The 18,038-nt window shown below is 43.9% G+C and overlaps 1 protein-coding gene across 1 annotated transcript in view; it reads right to left on the bottom strand.

Moving 5' to 3' along the window:
• Nucleotides 1–3,905: 3,905 nt before the first annotated feature.
• Nucleotides 3,906–18,038, bottom strand: part of LOC119383756 (zinc finger protein OZF-like) — a 31,466-nt gene continuing 17,333 nt past the window's right edge. The window contains exon 3 of the mRNA XM_037652056.2: nucleotides 3,906–4,558. Coding sequence (XP_037507984.2) covers nucleotides 3,996–4,558 — 563 coding nt within the window. The 3' untranslated portion in view covers nucleotides 3,906–3,995. The remainder of the gene's footprint in view (nucleotides 4,559–18,038) is intronic.

Raw genomic sequence — 18,038 nt, 5'->3', positions numbered from 1 at the left:
ACGTAAAAGTAATGACATTCTTTCCCAGTAACTGTAGCCGTAACAGGTTACTTTTGGAAACTCTGTAACTGTAACACTGTTACTTTTTACTGGTAATGTGCCCATGACTGTTCACCACTAATGTTGTGCAGCATAACTACTTAGGTATAACATTAACGTGCGGCCTCAGATGGGGTATACACATGCTAATGTCATTGTGGCCACACTGCACAAACTTTTCTATCCGAATGGGCATCAGAGGATTGCACCTGTGCCCAAAAAACTCTTGGCATACACCACGTTCATAAGACCAGTGTCAGAATATGCTAACATATTTTGGTTTCCTTATTCGCTAACCAGTATTCATAAATTAAAGGCAGCACAGTGCAAAGCCACAAGATTTGTACACAAGTTCAAACGCACAGGCTCTCCCACAAGCCGTCTGGCTTCTTCTGGCATTGATACACTAATTACTTGAGAAAAACAGGAGCACCTGAACTTCTTGTACCAGCTGCTGCATGGCTACTTCAAGGTAGATGTGTCTAAGCATGTTGCACTTTCACAGTCGCGCCCCACTTGTCATAAGCAGAAGCACACTGAAACAATATTCCTCAAACAGTGACGTGTTTGGGAAATAATTTTTTCCACTAACAATATGCAAATGGAACAAGTTAAATCTAAGTGTTACTAACGCCGACACATTATCTGCATTCAGCGCAATGTTAGGAACTAGGCATAACCTATACTAGTACGTCATTGTTTCACGTACTCATTTTTAAACAATATCCCCGTTCTGTTAATTTGTTGCACTCACCCAATTCTTTATCACAATACCTAGTGCTCTAGTGTTTACAGGTATAGTAGGTGAAGGTCATGCGTCATGCAACTACCACAACTACACATTGCCTCGTTCTTGAACTTTCATTTGTCAGCTTTACTGTGTATTTTTCACGTATGTAACCGATTGCAATACTGCATCTGGACATGTCTCATTACCTTTCTTGTGTTCATTTCAGTGTCCACAGTGTGCAAGATTTTAAACTGCGCTTTTCATTTCCAAGATAAAGTGTGTGACATATACACATTCTAATAGTGCTTCGGTTTTTGTGCTTCATTTTTTTTATGAGCAGTTCATATAAGGGGGAGGTAAGGCACGATGCCATACTGAACGTTTTTTCTTTCCTTTTTTTTGAGTCACGACCTTTGCTTGTTGTTATTAATTTTATTACTACACTTTGCATTACACGCTACTGATTGTATAAGGTTACTTTGGATTATGATGTCGATATTTTATGAGCATGTATTGAAAATGTCGTGTCGCCTTTTTTATTTTGTTTCTTGCAAGTTATCTTCCTGTTTTAATGTTTACTTACATCATGGATGCTGTTTGAATTCTCAATGACCCAACAACACCTGTAACATGCTGTGTTCTATTTCTGTTTGTTTCAATTGTATTTGTACTGCACTTGTTGAACGTTACGTGCGCAGTCCAGATGCTTTTCTAAGAAAGCGAAACCAACTGCCCGTATTCCGGCATCGAGAGTCCGAGACCATGAGACCACGTCCCACCGCAGCATTGACGGAAGAACAGCAGTGCGTCGCTCCGTTTGTGTTGTGCTTGTGAAAGTGGTGTACAGTTACGTCGACAGGAAAGGACGGACTGCGTGCCTGCGGTGTTTAAAGGCCAACTCGGCGATTTTTCGAGGTCGATGGATCTCAATGAAATTCGCCGGGTACGTTCCTTTGCACGTTTCCATCATTTATGCCAAATTACAGGCTTGAGACATGCGCAGATTGTTTGCAAATGAATTTTAGATTGTCTGCAAACGCCCTCCTGGCTTCCCACAATTACTGGCAACATTGCGTCTGTGACGTCAGTATTGGCAAGGCAGCGGAAGTGACGCAGCCGAGGGCACCGCTAACTTCGGCGCTTCGGCCGCTACAGCGAGCGTCTGCTGTGCACAAGGCGACAGACAGCGTTGGTTTGGCCGGCGCTTCGCTGGTCGTCCCGGCTGTCACAGTTTCATACTCCGCGCCGGCGTGACAGGCATGCCTTGCACGACTTCCGGTTCGTTCGTAACAACATCTACGTCATACATAGACAGCACACACGGTGGGTTTCGGTTTCGGTGTTGCGCTTTTTTGCTTATTTAAAATTATTCTCCAATTTGCCGAGTATTTCTGCTATCGGGCCCATAACAGGAGCGCAAGGAACAAAAGAACCATTACTTTGACATGGCCAAAAAATCGCCGGAGTTGGCCTTAAGCAGACGCTCAGAAGTCCTGTAAAGAGCGGACGTGCATCCTTACGCCGCGGTGTATCTTGTTCTTTCTTTCGTCTATCTGTAAGAATATAAGTTTTTTAGTTCTAACCTAATTTGAGTTTTGTCTTTCTTGGATCATTCACATTTATTTATTTATTTAAAGTACCTGCAGCGCCCGAAAGCATTATTGCAGGGGGGAATACACAGGGTAACATATGCTTACATAAATGGATAACTATGAAAACAAGATCAACAACAACAAAAACAACCACCACCAAAAAGGAAAAAAAAAAAAAAACTTTGAGCGTAACAGTATGTCTCTGAACGAAGTTTCAGTGCGACAGTCAACAATCTCCTGTGGAAGCTGATTCCACTGGGAGGTTGTGTGTGGAAAAAATGAGTATAGGTATACGTTTGTTCTGCAAAAACTTTCTTTTATTTTTAGAAGGTGGTCACTTCTGTGAGACAAGAAATGGGGAGGTAAAATGTAAGGTTCTTTATCTATTTTGACCAAGCCATGAAAGATTTTGAAAAGCATTTCTAATCTAATGTTTTTTCTACGTGTACTAAGTAATTCCCACCCCAACCTATCCTTTATAGCAGTAACACTAAACGTGAAGTCATAGTTAGAACTGACAAAACGGGCTGCACGGTTTTGTACCAGCTCGAGCATATTAGATAGGGTTTTACTCTGCGGGTCCCAAGTCACACAGGGGTACTCTAATATAGGTCTGACGTTTGAAAAATAAAGTAATTCTCTGATTTTGGGAGGAGCTAAGCGGAAGTTTCGTTTAACAAAATTTAACATTCTACGGGATTTCGCTGTAACATACTCAACATGTTTAGTCCAAGTAAGATTTGATGAAAAATGAACACCAAGGTATTTATAATCAGTTGCTCGCGTTAGCTGGACAGAGTCTAATGTGCAATCAAACAGGTATGGATCGTGTTTACGAGTGAAGGAGATGCATTGACACTTACTAGTGTTCAGAGACATACGCCACCTAACACACCAGTGCATGATACTATCTAAATTGTGTTGCAAGTACTCATGGTCAGAGACAGATCTAATGCAATGGTAAATCACACAATCATCTGCATACAGGCGCACTTTGCATGAAACATCTCGAGCAATATCATTGATGTACACTAGAAACAACAGGGGCCCCAAAACAGATCCCTGAGGGACTCCCAAGGTAACAGTAACATATTCAGATTGGGAGCCATTAATTACTACACATTGCATGCATCTTGTAGATAACACAGAACAGAGATACATGCTGTATCTCTGTTCTGCCCATGTATCTGTCATGGTGCCAGCTGAGAATGGTAGTATTTAAAATAAATTAACAAATAAATACTGCATGATATATGTGTGCAAAGCTGATGGTCTCCTTAGAGGTATAATGGAGCCAATTTTACATGTGTGTTCGAGTGAATGCACAAAGAATATTGAGTTGACAAAGCAGAGCTGAGGCAGCCCATCAGTACAAATACACATTTTCAGAGAGCTTATTACATGCTGAATAATGAACTGGTGAATGAAGAGCATGGCAATTAAGCGCTATAAAAATTATGATGTGACACTTAACTGCGTGCATAACAACGCTCTGCTCACAATAATGAGGCCGAGGTGTCACAACTATAGACCCACAGCTTTTATGTGATCCTACATAACTTGGCACTGCCGTAGTGTTGTGGAACAACCAGTCTTCACAGAAAGTTTGCACAGTAGAACTTTTACCGATATAATCACTCGCATTCATGCCGCTGGAGGTGTCTTCTCAGGTGCACTCTCTGCACAAATGCCTCGGCGCATGAAGGACACAGATACGGCCGCTCGCCTGTATGGATGTGCATGTGGTCGTTAAGTGTGTTCTTTTTTGTGAAGCTCTTGAGGCATACGTGGCATTGATATGGGCGCTCGCCCGTATGGATGCGCATGTGGCACTCCAGTGTGGACTTCTGCGAGAAGCTCTTGAGGCATATGTCACATTTGTATGGCCGCTCACCTGAGTGAATGCGCAGGTGTTTCGTCAATGTGTTCCTTTGCGAGAAGCTGTCGGAGCATAGGTGGCATTTGTATGGCCGTTCACCAGTGTGGGTTCGCAGGTGCTTCTTCAGACTGTCGCTATTTGAGAAGCTCTGGGTGCATAGGTGACACTTATGCGGTCGCTCTCCTGTGTGAAACATGGTGTGCTTTTTCATATCCCACAAGCGCTCTGTCTTATAGTCGCAAAAGTTACAGTAGTGGGCACTTTCTTGGTGTGGCTTCTCACCATGTTCTTTTGCAGGACTGCTGGATGGCTCGAATGCTGCACGATGAAGACAGGTTAGTCAAGTGCTGCTTCCCATTTAAGACATTAAATTTAAATTATTGATCTTTTTCAGACGGCAACTATACCCCGCACTCATGAGTAATCTTGTAGTAGTGGAATCAGTATTAATTTAAAACCACCTAGTGTAGCCAAATACACAAGTGTTTTTGCATTCCACTTCTATGAAAATGCAGCCGATGTAGCCGCAATTATCAAAGAACTGAAATTAATGAAATGCTGATTGACGCTCAATGATTGGAAAAGATCTTGACAGCAGTATAACCAAAAAAAAAAGGACAGAGGCCAACTTTTTAAATTTGCTTGATATCCACACATGCGACTGCTAAAGGATCAAGTTAATGAAATAGACCAGTACTGTAACTAAGAAAATAGACTCGACATAATATCTTGTCCTCCACTGTTGTGCAACGATACCTTATTTTTTTGACCTCTCATTATGCATATAAGCATGCACTAAAATCATAAATACCAGAATGTATGCTAATTGGGCCTTTAGCATACGTGAACAAATAAATACTCTCAACAGCATAGAGCAGAACAACACAAGTAGAACTTCCTATTATCTATTCAGCACTAATGCTCAAAGAGGAGGGGGATGCCTATTAAGGGGTATTCAGACGGGGGACAAATGCTCGGGGGATAAAGGCGGAGCCTAGTGGCGCCAGCTCGCGAGGAGAAGTCTCCACAAATGTCCCCCACTCACACGGACGAGGCGAACGGAGGGGGAGACCAGTGTTACTAGACTACTCTGGTGGCTTATACCACCCGTTTGACGAGCTGCTGGGAACTGCTCCAAACTGATCAATTTGCCTCTCGACACATTCTAATATCAAGTCATGGGGAAGGGAGCAGTTCCCTTTCAAAACAAGGCAGGTGTTAGCGTAAGTGGCTTTCTGGAGATGCTTTTATTCTACTTACGTTTTACGTTTGTTGCGTGGAATGAAAAAGTTTTTCTTCAAAGAACGGGCATCTGTATCGGGGCATGTATTGCTCCAGCGCTTAGTAACCTGGTCATGGCGCAGTGTGATAAGAATATTTTGGAGCATGTACCGTCTCTTTGTGTGCGCATTTTCCGTTACGTGGACGATTTCTTGGTGTTCCTTGAATGTGATGAGAAGGCGTTTGATCAAAGCGTAGGGGCTATTTTAGACATTTTCCAAAAGTGCTTGGATCCCTTGGACATTACGCACGAAAAGCCAGAAGATGGGAACATGCGGTTTCTCGACATCGCTCTGCATGGCCACCCTAACCATACTTGCTGGAGCTATGAGCCACGTGCTCGGAAGCCACTGTTGCCTTACCAGTCGGCACATTCCAAATTAGTGAAACGAGGCATTGTTAAGATGTGCATCAAGAATGCTCTAGAGAAGTCATGCGTGCATGCCCTTCATAGTTCGTTCCAAGGCATGTGGTCATTTCGGTGGCTGAGACTATACTAAAAAGTCACAAGTCTCACCATAACCTCAGTGAGCGGGGATCTGGTACTTCTGACTGTACCAAAATGAAGACGGCCGTTATGCCTTTGTCTACGGTGTTTCCCACGGTCTAAAAAGATAGCCAAACGCGTTAATGTTCGCGTGGCATTTAGTGCTCCCCAGAAGCTTTCCAGGTTGGCTGCAAAAACTACTTCTCTAGAAAAGAAGGAACCTGGTTGCCAGGTGAAGCATCAGAAACCGTTACACGGAATGTGAAGCGGGCGTGATCTATAGCATCCCGCTAACGTGCGGAAAGCAGTACGTCGGACAAACTGGCCGATGTGTGAACGACCGGTTGCGCGAACATAGCAACAATGTTCGGCGAATGAACAGTGGGCACTTAGCCCTTCAGTGCAGCACGTGTGACTCTGCTGAGTGTAAACCCCTATTCGAGAGGTGCCGTGTGGTGGGGCGATCTGCTTCTCAATTAACGCGGGAAATAATTGAGGCTGCAGAAATCGCGAAACTCGGCGATAAGTGCGTGAGTGTCCTGTCCATTGCCTTGATGGAAAAAGAAGTTCGGTACATGTCCCGTGCGCATGACCACCGCAAGTGATGTGGGCTGTTAACACTGTTTTGGTTTTTTTTTTTTGCAAATAAGTGCTTTGCAATCTTTTTTGTCCACGTGCCGTTTCCTTATATTCTGTCTCGTTTCGCAAATAAATTTCAGTTGTAAGTCAGCGCCTGTCTGTGTTTCTTCCTGGTCCTTCGTCCTTTTTTGCGCTGTTAGTAACACACAAACGATTTCATGTTAAAAAAAAACACTGTATAGCAAAACAGGCAAGAAATGGGCGAACAGAGTGTTACCTAAATTTTGTACACACAGCGCAGATTCCTTCCTTGAAAAAAAAAAAAAAAAAAACATTCCTAGGACCATCATGTGTCAAATAAGAGCACAAATAAATATACAGATACAGAGGAGGAAGAAACATGCAATTTTGATTCTATTCTTACGTGTTTCAAGAAATACAAGATTTTAAAAAGACATCAAAGAAATTGCATGACGAAAACACCGAAAGAAGAAGACATGTACAAACACAGCCCATTGCATTGCGCTCTGCTTGTACTTGTCTTTTTTCTGTCTGTGTTTTCGTCGAGCAATTTCTTTGATGTCATGGATCACCAACTAGCCCAAAATGCTGCTGTCATTTTAAAAAGACCTAGCAAAATCAAAGAAGATTTTTCAGCAACGTGTTTTTCTTTAAAGCAGTTGTAGAAAAAATAAATAAAAATCGTAATACCTAAACCTTCAAGTGCAATACCTAAACTCTGTGCTCTAGAATCACACAGACAAGACTAATAACACAGAGGCTCCTATAAGTGAATATACTGCAGAAGTGAAAGAAAAAAAATGCATGAGCAAAACAGAAAAAGAAAAAATTTGTGCAGCAAGCAGACCACTGACAGAATAGGTTCCAAAGATGCAAGATAATTACAAACTACAGCCATTAACAAAAAATGACCTCAGATATAAAAAAAATGCAGACAACAGGAGTTCACAACTTCATGTTCTGTATCCAAAAAGTGACCTCAGACTCCCTAGATGTTTCGTGTCTTGAACCTAGGAAGAGAAATAGAAGAAAATATTATTAAGAATGCACAGAACCACAAGCAAAATCAGCAGGCCTGCGAGCATTGCGACTCAATGAAATGCAGTATTCGATTGGGATTTCTGGGCTAGCTATGTCATCACAACCAGGTTTTTGTTTGGTGGTCACTATTTGGTTTCATAGAATTTAGTGCATAAGTCTCCGGTAGGCAATACTTCTGCACATATCGTAGTTGTCCAACGTCACACCTCTTACACAGCTATCTCGTGAAACCAGAATGCGGAAATTATGACCATCTGGTGTTCCTTAACACGCATTGACATTGTACAGTACACTGGGCTCTAGCATTTCGGCTCCATTGAAATGTGACTGCAGTGGCTAGAATCGAACCCATGACTTTAGTGTCAGCAGCTGAGCACCATAATCACTGTACCAAAAAGGCGGACGACGCAGCTGCTAGATGTGGCAGTTTGTGAAAAGTCCACAAACTTCATTATTTTTGGCTAGTTTTTGCCTGGAAACAAGGTTGCGCCAAGTGGTTTCAGCACCCAAGCTTTCAAATGTGCTGAAATTCTCGGCCGCAAAAGTTTTGCTTAATATCCCTTTCAGCATTATTGATTAGCATTTTAACTTCACTCTTGGCAATTATGCTTAGCATACTAACATGTGGCAACGATCTGTGATGTTTTGAAGATTATGACTATTATTATTATTATAAGCAAACATGTAGGATTGCCTTTCCCTTCGCCAAAATGGTGCAAACTGCAACATTAGGCTTGGAAATCCTGGTGAGTAAGCAGAGGAACACATTAGGTGACCAACAGTTTTATCGCTCATGGTTCTAGTATATACCATGACTATATAATAGGACCTTGAGAGAACAAAAACGTCAACATGTCAAAGCAATGTGCTGAGGGTATTGGTAGCAAAAATGTAAGATAATTACAAGATTCAGTGATCAGGAAAAAGTAACATCACATGTTAAATACGAAAACAAGGGTTCACAATATAAAGTTCTCCACCCAACACCAGGGTCCTTTGATGTTTGGCGACATACACCTACGGGGAGAAAGAGGAAAACACAATATTACTAACAGTGAACACAACAAGAAGCAAAATCATCAGGCCTAAAGTATTGTTACAAAATGAAATGCGGTACTGCATTGCGTTCTATTTTTGAGCTAGCTATGTTACCACAACTAGGTTATGCTTTAATGGTGCTTATTTGTTTTCATAACACTTAATGTGTAAAATCTTGGGTAATATTTCTGCGCATATCATAGTTGCCTTAACATTGCACCTTTTACAGAGCTATCTCCTGAAATGAGATCTCCCACCAACTAGCCCAAATTTCTGCGTTGAATAGAGATGTATGCCTAAAACCTAAAACACACTGCAAAGCTCAATGGTAAGCTGCAGCTGTAGAATTGTTCATCTACATATTTCAATACAGAGCCATCTCACTGGCTCATTTTACTGTTTCATGCATAGAAGATGCAGCCCTTCATGGCACGCGCACACCAGTGCCAGCTACATTGCGCGGCGCAGCATGTGAGTGCAGTGTTTTGAAGCCATGGCATCTGGAGCTCCACCGGTACCATCAGGAGCTGCATACTGAACTGCTGTCTACCGAATGCAGTCAGAAAGTGTTACGAACGCACTCGCGATTACCGTCACCCTCACTGCCAGCTGCCACACACTGAGTATCATGGTTCGGTAGCCGGGAACTGTACATGGGAGAGAGTAAAGAGAGAACACAGCATACCGTATTTACTTGAATGTAACGTAAGTTTTTTTGCAGATTTCTGCTACCTATAGGTTACCCTCGCGTTATAATTGAATACCGAAATAACTATCTTTTCTTCCAGGACACAATGAAAAGTCACCCCTCGTGTTACAATCGTGGTCGCGTTACAATAGAGTAAATGCGGTATTTTTTATTTGCACATCAAGCTTAAAGAGAGGCCCTCATGAGAATAGGGTAAACACTTTCATTCAACAGCGTTACTACAATCCTTTTGTGGTGACAAGAATGTTATAGAAGTTCTTTCTCTTATGAAGATGAACTTTATCCCCGTACGGGAGCTGGATACTGAGCGTCATATGGCAATGAATAATAGCAAGTTGTTATCTCATGCTGCTATAATGCTGTTAATACTGTAACAGCTTGTGGTAAAGAGAACCAAAACCGGAGCACACAGATCTCTGGAGGTGTTCAGGGACACACCCAAGTAACTGAGAAATGATGAGAACCACTGCGCCACCCTGTTAAGGAACCGAATGTCACCAACTGGATGCTAAAGTGGAAGTGGTGTTGTGATTGAAAGGAAAAATGCACACGGATTTACATTCAAAACGTCCAGCAAAACATAATGAGGAAGGGTTGGGGTTAAATATATATATATATTTACAGTAGCATCTACAACTAAACGCAACGTGGCAAATCCACACCTCCACTGTGTTCATTTTCTTGCATTCTTGTGAGCCCGCTTGGCTAACTGTACCATGACAGTATTCCTAAAGTACAAAGGGACAACCTTAATATTCAAACGATAGTAGGAAAATCTGCCCAGGTTAATGTTCTTGCTGCTACAGCTGAACATAATAACATGGTCAATTATGTTCATAGGAATGACGAGGCATGGCAGATTTCTGCACCGTGTGCTTCAGTACAAAGGGTATGCACGTCTACTATGACTATGTTCCCAGATTATTGATTGTTAATATATTGATCTGAACCTTAACTGTCCCCTGTCGGCCTATTGAAGAGTAACAGCGGGAGCGATTAGGAATACCTGTGTTCATTTGTCTAAGATGAGTACTGTGGCAATGGTTCAGTTCTTCGATAATAGCTAAGGCCAATCATCACTTTGCATAGATGAGGAATGAAGGTTTTTTCAGTGCATAGTGCAAAACTTTTGTTTGTTTGTGCACTTGTATTTGTCATGATGAGTGTGGTGTTAGTGAAGTGCAGTAAGTGATGGTGCTATAATATTGTACAATAACCAGCAATTGTTTGAAAGGTGAATAGTATGAAGCTATGAGAAAGCAACTCGCACATTTGCACACATTTTTAGCTCATGGGAGAGAAGCTTTGAAACAGAGGTGTTTTTATGGTTGGGAAGTACAATGGGACAATTTCCTTTCCAAAGTGGTTGTTCTACATTCTCAGCTTTCCAGAAGACACAGTACATATGGTTTTGTACACGGGGAAGAGCAGAATACATAAATTATCAGTGTCATTTTGCTTTCAACATTGGAATTTATACATTCATGTTCGGCTATTATGTTTAGGTTATGTCTTGAAGCATAATTGGATATAAAACAACTCGCCCCCATTAATCACATAAAATGGGGGGCTGCAAGGTCTGCCCCATACGTTTACCAAGTTAGACCTGTCCGGCCATTGTTTAAAAGAGCAGGGTTATGGCCAAGCAGGTTTTTGATGATAATGGTGGGTGCAGGCCCTGATGTTACACTTCAAGGACTGTTTACTTCCGGGAAGCCAGGGATTAGAGGCAGGCAGTTGTGAGAAGCGCATCACTGCTTGTTTCTTTTTTTTTTTTCATCCGTTGTGAAGCACGCCTTCTGGGCTTGACCAACGCGAGGGGGACGGCACAAGATTAAAACGATGCCCCCTCCCCCCTCTAATGGGGACCCTGCACATGCCTGTGGAAATATACACTCATATTTGTAGAAGGAACGCCATTCAAGTTGTGAAAAAATCGGTAAGTGAGTGGAAGCAGTGTGTAGTGTTACTGCGCACTGCCACTACAGCCAAGCACGATAGCCCATGCGTTTGGCAAGATTCGAATGACATTCTATATATTTCTTGAACAAAAATTATGCGTGGGATGCAGATTAGAAGAAAGGAATTTCTGTTATAACCAGTTGCATAACACAAACACAGAACCTTTTAACGTCGTTCTTGTTCCAACGTACCTAAAGTGTTCCCTTTGCCCACGTTATCACTTCTGAGTTTAAGGGATAACTCAGAAGGGATAACCCTGTCCAGCGCCTCCTCTATTTTTCAGTGCCTGGGCGAATGCTCTCCTCGGGCCGTCGCGCGCGCGCTCCGCGTCCGCTCGCCGCAGCCGCGTGGTGGCGCTGTGCAAGTAGACTACGGGAAGCTGGCGCTGAACGGCCGCGCGTATCATGAAGCTCACGAAGTCGTGTTTGCATCCGAGTTTAATTGCATTTGTGCTTCTTGCAAGCTTTCACAGGTACAGGGGGATGGAAAGAAACGCGAACATAGCGGTGCGCTGTTTTAATCACGCTCTAACCGTGGTGGCAATAAAAAAATGCTAGATGGGCTTTTTTTGTGTCATAGATGATGTCGTCTTTTCGTCAATCATCCAGGCTATAACCACTTGAAAATAAATGCGAAACAGCAAAGAATGCAGATGCCGCATGTTTGAGTGTCTTTCCATCCCTGCTGTGCGTATTCCGCAGGCAGTCGGCTAGTCCGTGCTGCCGGTTTGATACTTGCACTCGAGTTTGATAGTATTCACGTTTTATTTTCTATTTAAGGCTATTGCAACATTCCCAGTGCCTTAGTATGTCATACTGTTGTGTTCAACTCTGCAAATGGAACTGAAAGAAATCATGATGTTTTTTTTATTTCCCTTTATTGATAAAGAAAAAACAATCTCACAGAGTACTTTATACATTCATCTAAGACGACTGAAGGGCGAAAGCAATCTCCTTCTTTTTCTTCCAGTCAATGTATTGAACATTCCCTGCCTCCCTGCGAGATATTTCTGCGCCTAACGTGGTTTTCTTACAGCCGCAAGGATCAGAGGCAGTGCAAGCTTTCTGCACATCAGCGGAGTCATGCACTGCCTCCGTGATCGGCCCATTTTGACCAAGCGAAGATGTAATATGACGACGTCACGTGAGGTGACGTCATGATGTCAAAATATTATGATCTATGACGTCATATGATGACGTCATCATGTAATTATTTTTTGCATCACTCGTGCTGACGCCGGCGACGGTCAATTTTCGCGTTTGATGAGGCATCTAAGGCTTGCGCCTTAATACACTGTTTGGCCGTCGTTCCATGAAATTCCAGTTGCCGCTGGTCTTCGGTAGAGGTGGCTTGCAGTAATTAGGTGGGATAATTGGTCTGTAGCTGTATGTAGCTGTTTTTGTTTGTTTTTCGTACCACCACGATTTAACTGGCTTAAGCTCTCAAATGGTAGAATCACTTGGCATAGCTCCTCTTTTTCTGGCATCATTTGTTGCTTTCTCCCGGTGGCAACAAATGTAATTCTCAAAAGCTTTACGAAGGGAACGGGCGATCACGTATATCCCTGGAAGCAGTCTAGTGACATTTCATGCTATTTAGCGCATGAACTCCAGGCTTGCATATAGTGTACTACACCAGTAGATGGTAGCACGCATCGGGGAATTTTAAGCGTCCAACCTTTCAGTATAAGCTCTTGACAAATGCTGCTTTCGAAAATCTATTTTCAGACAGTCAGAAACCGACTCTCAGTCAAGCGAACGTAACGGTGACAAAACAATTTTCCGCGCATCACTGGCATGCGCTCTCTGGTATAGGGCTAGCAGACGATGCGCGAGCGTCTCGATCAAATAGCCGCGAAAGACACGTGCCTTCAAAATTGGCTGGTTGCCCAGAACGACAAGTGCTTCATGATTCCAGTTTACAAGTTTTCATTATACTTTAAACAACGTGAATACAGCCGAAAACTGAACCATACAGCAGCTTCGAATGCAGCCACGGCATTCGTTTCCGTGAGCGACGACGCGACAGCTTGTCTACTACGGTGGCTGCGCCCGGCGGCTAAACACCGCACTAACGCCGACAGTCGGTTCCCATTGCGCTCCGCTCCTTCGCCCAGGCACAAAAAAATAGAGGCACTGCCCTGTCTCACAATGGCATCAAGCAGGTTCCACTTTTGATACACATAAGCCAAGCAGGCTGCACGTTCCGAACGCCATCGTGCGCTCTCCCGTGAACGCCAGCGTCTCCGAAGGGCGAAGGGCCAATTCGTCTGTCCGAGGCAGTGAAACACCAGTGCCGAGAATTAGACGCACCACACTTGGAGCAGCAAACGATAGAAAAACAGTAGAAAGGATACCATAAAACAGAATATAGATAATCGCAAAACAAATCAGAGAGTCACAAGAACAGAAAACGATATAAAACATCGCATAAACATAAAACATAAAGTGCAGATAAACGCAAGGAAAGAACAGAAAAGAGCAGACAAACACACGGAAAACGCAGGCTAATCAATGCTCTGCAGATTGTAATGGGGGTGGAACTGGCTTTCATATTTTGTTCACACAGTTTAGGGACATTCACTAAGGTCTATGCCACAGTGCAATCAGTGATGCTATGCGCACGACAGAGTGCACTCCCGCCGGGAATGGCTGGGTGCACGACGACATTCTTTCAAGGGAATGATGCTGGCTCAAGTAGATCCCTAGATCTAGGGATTGGTGTTGGCTTAGCTGTTGTCAACGCGTACGTAGTTCATTAAGGCAGTAATTGAACTGTTATTCTTTAAAAAAAGTCCGTGCCAGAGGTTGGGTTCGTGAAGACGTTAGTTGAACTGTTACACTGTGAAACATCGTAGCAAATTGTGCTACTTGGAACATACTCATGACGGCCAGCACAAACAAGACAAGAAAATACACGACACAGGCGCTGTCTACCAGTTGAACCTGTGTCGCGTGCTCTCTTGTCTTGTTTGTGCTGGCCGTCATGAGTGAACTGCGACTGTTGCAAAAGACCTAACGCCTTTGGTGTAGCGACATCTGCACTAAGAAAATCCAGAATAAACCCAATTCCACATTCCCTTACTAATGTTATTCGATACAGCATATTTAACACGCCGTATAATTGCATGTCTTTGTTTGGATTGACTTTGCAGGTAACAACCACGTGGAAAAGTTTTAACGCACTTGTTTCGGGCTCACATCAAGCAGAAGATGACGTTCTCTCGACTACATAATTTGAATAAAATCTGTTATGTCGATCACACATGCAGTGCACATATACAACCACTAAAATAACGCACACTGCTTCAAGCCGACACCGTTACGACTCTCTCTTCACAGATGGCGCCGCATCGTCGTGCACCCTAGAGTCACTCGAAAATTTCAGAGTACCGCAAAGGTAGGCTGCACGCGGGCAACATTGGGCGGCGGCGGCCATTTCCCTTCCGGACCGTCCAGCGCGTTGGTAGCGTGTGTTGAGAAGTGACCGATCTTTTCGCCTCGATGCCGTGTTACGGTGGCGTAACTTCAATATATGTGTGTGTGTTTCTTCAAAAGGATATCAGAAGTGATTTCGAGTCATCGACAGTCATGAATCGAGTGCTCGGTAAGCGGTGTAGCTAATGAAACGTGTGGCGAATGTTGCCATGTGCTCGCGAACTCTCTTCGTGGCTTCATAGGTCTCTTTTCGTTTCACGGCCGGGTGTGTTCGCAAGGTCCAGAGCTGTATAGTTGCATCAGCGTAATGACCGTGCGAGATGCCATTTACTTCGACACTTGGTGAATGTTGACTGTTTGCGAAAGCTTTGCAGTCGGTGTTCAGGTTCACTTCATAGCGAATTCCACAACATTATCGAACATCGCGAACATTCAGCATTGCGTCCTTCGACTGATCGCTGACGCATACCTTACTTGCGCACCATGCTTGCTGTTCAGCTGGGTGTTATCGGTAATAGAAGTAGTGTATGTACGGTAAGTGGAAGTTGTGCGTGAGGTATTTGTCTCGGTTCGGAACGCCAGCAGCCGAACGCACTGGCTAATCGGCGTGCGGTAGGTAAGGTGCATCTTATTTTGCGAATACGTTGTCATTTCCTAACAGACAGGTACAAAATAGGCCATCGAAAATGATTGATTTCACTACTCAATTGTTTAATTTCCTATTTTGTGTCTTCTTAATATTCCCAACGTTGCAGTGCATTTGCAAATATTTTGCTGTGTTCCGACAAAGTTTTTTTTTTGCGTTGCCAGTGCGTAAACAGCTGGGGTTCGGCTTCTGCACTGCTTTTAATTTCAACTTTTTTTTTTCGTAATGCACTCTTGTTAAAACTTTCTCGGCGCAGTGCTTTATGTTATTTTGATCAGAAATAGCACATCCCGAAACCTTTTAACGCGCATGCTACTGCAACACAGTATGTATATAGATCTGGGGCTCGCATGAAATCGATTCCCTCAATGCGTGGAAGCCGATTTTTTTTTTTTTTTTGCTGTGACCATTTCTCACCCACTAAACAGTATTGTAAGGGTACGCTCGGCGCAATGCAGCATTATCAACATTTTTTTTTTTAAATAAAGTACGCTTAATAACATTACCTTGTACCAACTTTATCAACAGAGTTCCACGCTTCAGTTTTGCGCAGTGGCAAATGATCATGCGACGATTGTCTTCAAGGTATACAGTAAACAGTTATTATTTTAATAAGTCTTCGATTTCGCTCTCGTGCGCGACACGCTTATAACTCGAAATGCATGCACAATCTGTTCAACAGATCGAGATATATATACAGCCGAGCAAATAGAAAGGTATGTAGTATGTAGTTTTCAACATCGCTGAACATAGCGAACAGAAAAGGTGAAGTATCCTTTTGCATGAGAGCTTTTCCAGCAGAGTTTGTGTAGTTCAGCACAGAAAGGAGTGTTCTTCGAGGGAGGCGAATTCATTCCGCGGCCAACTATGCAGCCACGTACAACGACGCTCTTTGACGTTAATGTTTTCCACACGGAATGCAAAAATATACGAAATTCCCAGAGTAGCTCACGAGCAACGTTCGGTTACTGGTGAGCGATTCTGGCATCTGCATGACGCGTTTAAAACAGCGACGAAGTACTTGTAGGGACCGTGGTACTGCTAAATGTCCGGCCGCGCTCTGCATTCAACGCGCCTGCACCCAAAGCGCTTGGAAGGGATATGGCGGCGAGAGGTCACGTGATGCGAGTAAGCCAATCGCGTCGGCGGCGGCGCGCGGAAAACAGATGCGATACTCTGAACTTTTTCTAGTGACTCTAGTGCACCCTAGAGTAACTGTATATGCTACCTTTAGGTAGCAGAGTAGCGCATAGATCCGGCTAGCAACCACAGCTATGCGGTGAAGTCGCACTCCATTTTTGCAGGAGACATGCCTACCGCGTCGCCGATAAACATGTCTGGCGTGTCGAAGGCCGGCCATAAACATTGGCTGTCGATGACTAGTGTTAATTGAGTGAGCTGCAGCGGTGGCGTCGAGAAATACAAAAATTGGCCCGAGCGTCAGCTTCTCCGCAATGCATAGTTGCTAGCGGCGTTTGGAAAACAGATGCGCAACTCTGCTACCTAAAGGTAGCATATACAGCAACTCTAGTGCACCCAGCCATTTCCGGCGGGAGTGCACTCCGTCGTGCGAATAGCATCACTCAAGTGGAGTAGCAACATTAGAGAAGGTACCCTATCATAAATATGGAAACATCTAGTACCGGCAGTACATTACCAAAAAGGGCGCTCTGCTGGACAAGCACAAATGTCACATTTACACACGCTACAAAATGCGAGAGCTTTGAAGGCGTTGTGCAGGTGGTAGACGCATGGCTGTCTGTCATGCTCATCTGGGACGATTCGTTTTCGTTACCAATGGACGCATGCTGAGGGCCGCACAAGCGACCCTTTCCGGGCTCGCAGCTTCGATCTGGGCATCACATCAGGTTCCAAATTGCTGTATCCACATGAAAAGCAGTTCACTCAGTCTCGTGCTTCAACAACGCGCTCCAAGTAGAACTAGTAGAACCACAGAACGTTCGAGCCTGCTCGATCTCTCAAAAGCATTGCTGGCTGTGGTTGCGGCTACAGCTCGGCTCGGCTGGAAAAGCGTTTGTTGCCAGACAAGCAAACTGGTATGCACCGTGACGTAGGTGCATTGCCGCTAACTGTTCTCGCTGCGCCACATGCTGCGTCACATGGAGCTAAGCAAGTGTTCTGTGGCTAAGCTGCCTCCGACGTCTTTTCTCAGTGCGACCAGAGCGTGCCATTTAACAGTGGAGCTGTTTACGTCAGCCGTTGGTTGTATTCCGTCAACAGAAAACTATCATTATCATAAACTGGCACCAGCTCCCAAAACAGAGAGAGAAGACAGAGAAGGGGATAAATTATTAGCGAAAAAAAAAATTGTAGTGGCTTAGCTCGGTTATGCCAGCGTTAGCAAAGGTTCAGCTGATAATTCTTAACTTTCCAGATTGTCTAGGATTATTAGCCTTCTTCTGTTCATTCTTCGTACAGGCAACTACTTCGGGATCCGATGAGATAAGCTTCTCGGCTCTTCTGCGCCGGCCGTCGAGCAGCATTTGCGCTCTCCTTCTCCATGGCGTTACCCACCTGCAAACGCCAGTCAGAGGAGCTATCAAGCGGCCCCAGCGCAGCGTCAGACAGCGACTGCA

The sequence above is a fragment of the Rhipicephalus sanguineus genome, chromosome 2, assembly GCF_013339695.2.
Source record: "Rhipicephalus sanguineus isolate Rsan-2018 chromosome 2, BIME_Rsan_1.4, whole genome shotgun sequence".
In the NCBI taxonomy this organism is placed as follows: Eukaryota; Metazoa; Arthropoda; class Arachnida; order Ixodida; family Ixodidae; genus Rhipicephalus; species Rhipicephalus sanguineus.
The sequence above is the reverse complement of the archived record's forward strand: the minus strand, read 5'-3'. Positions and strand labels throughout refer to the sequence as shown.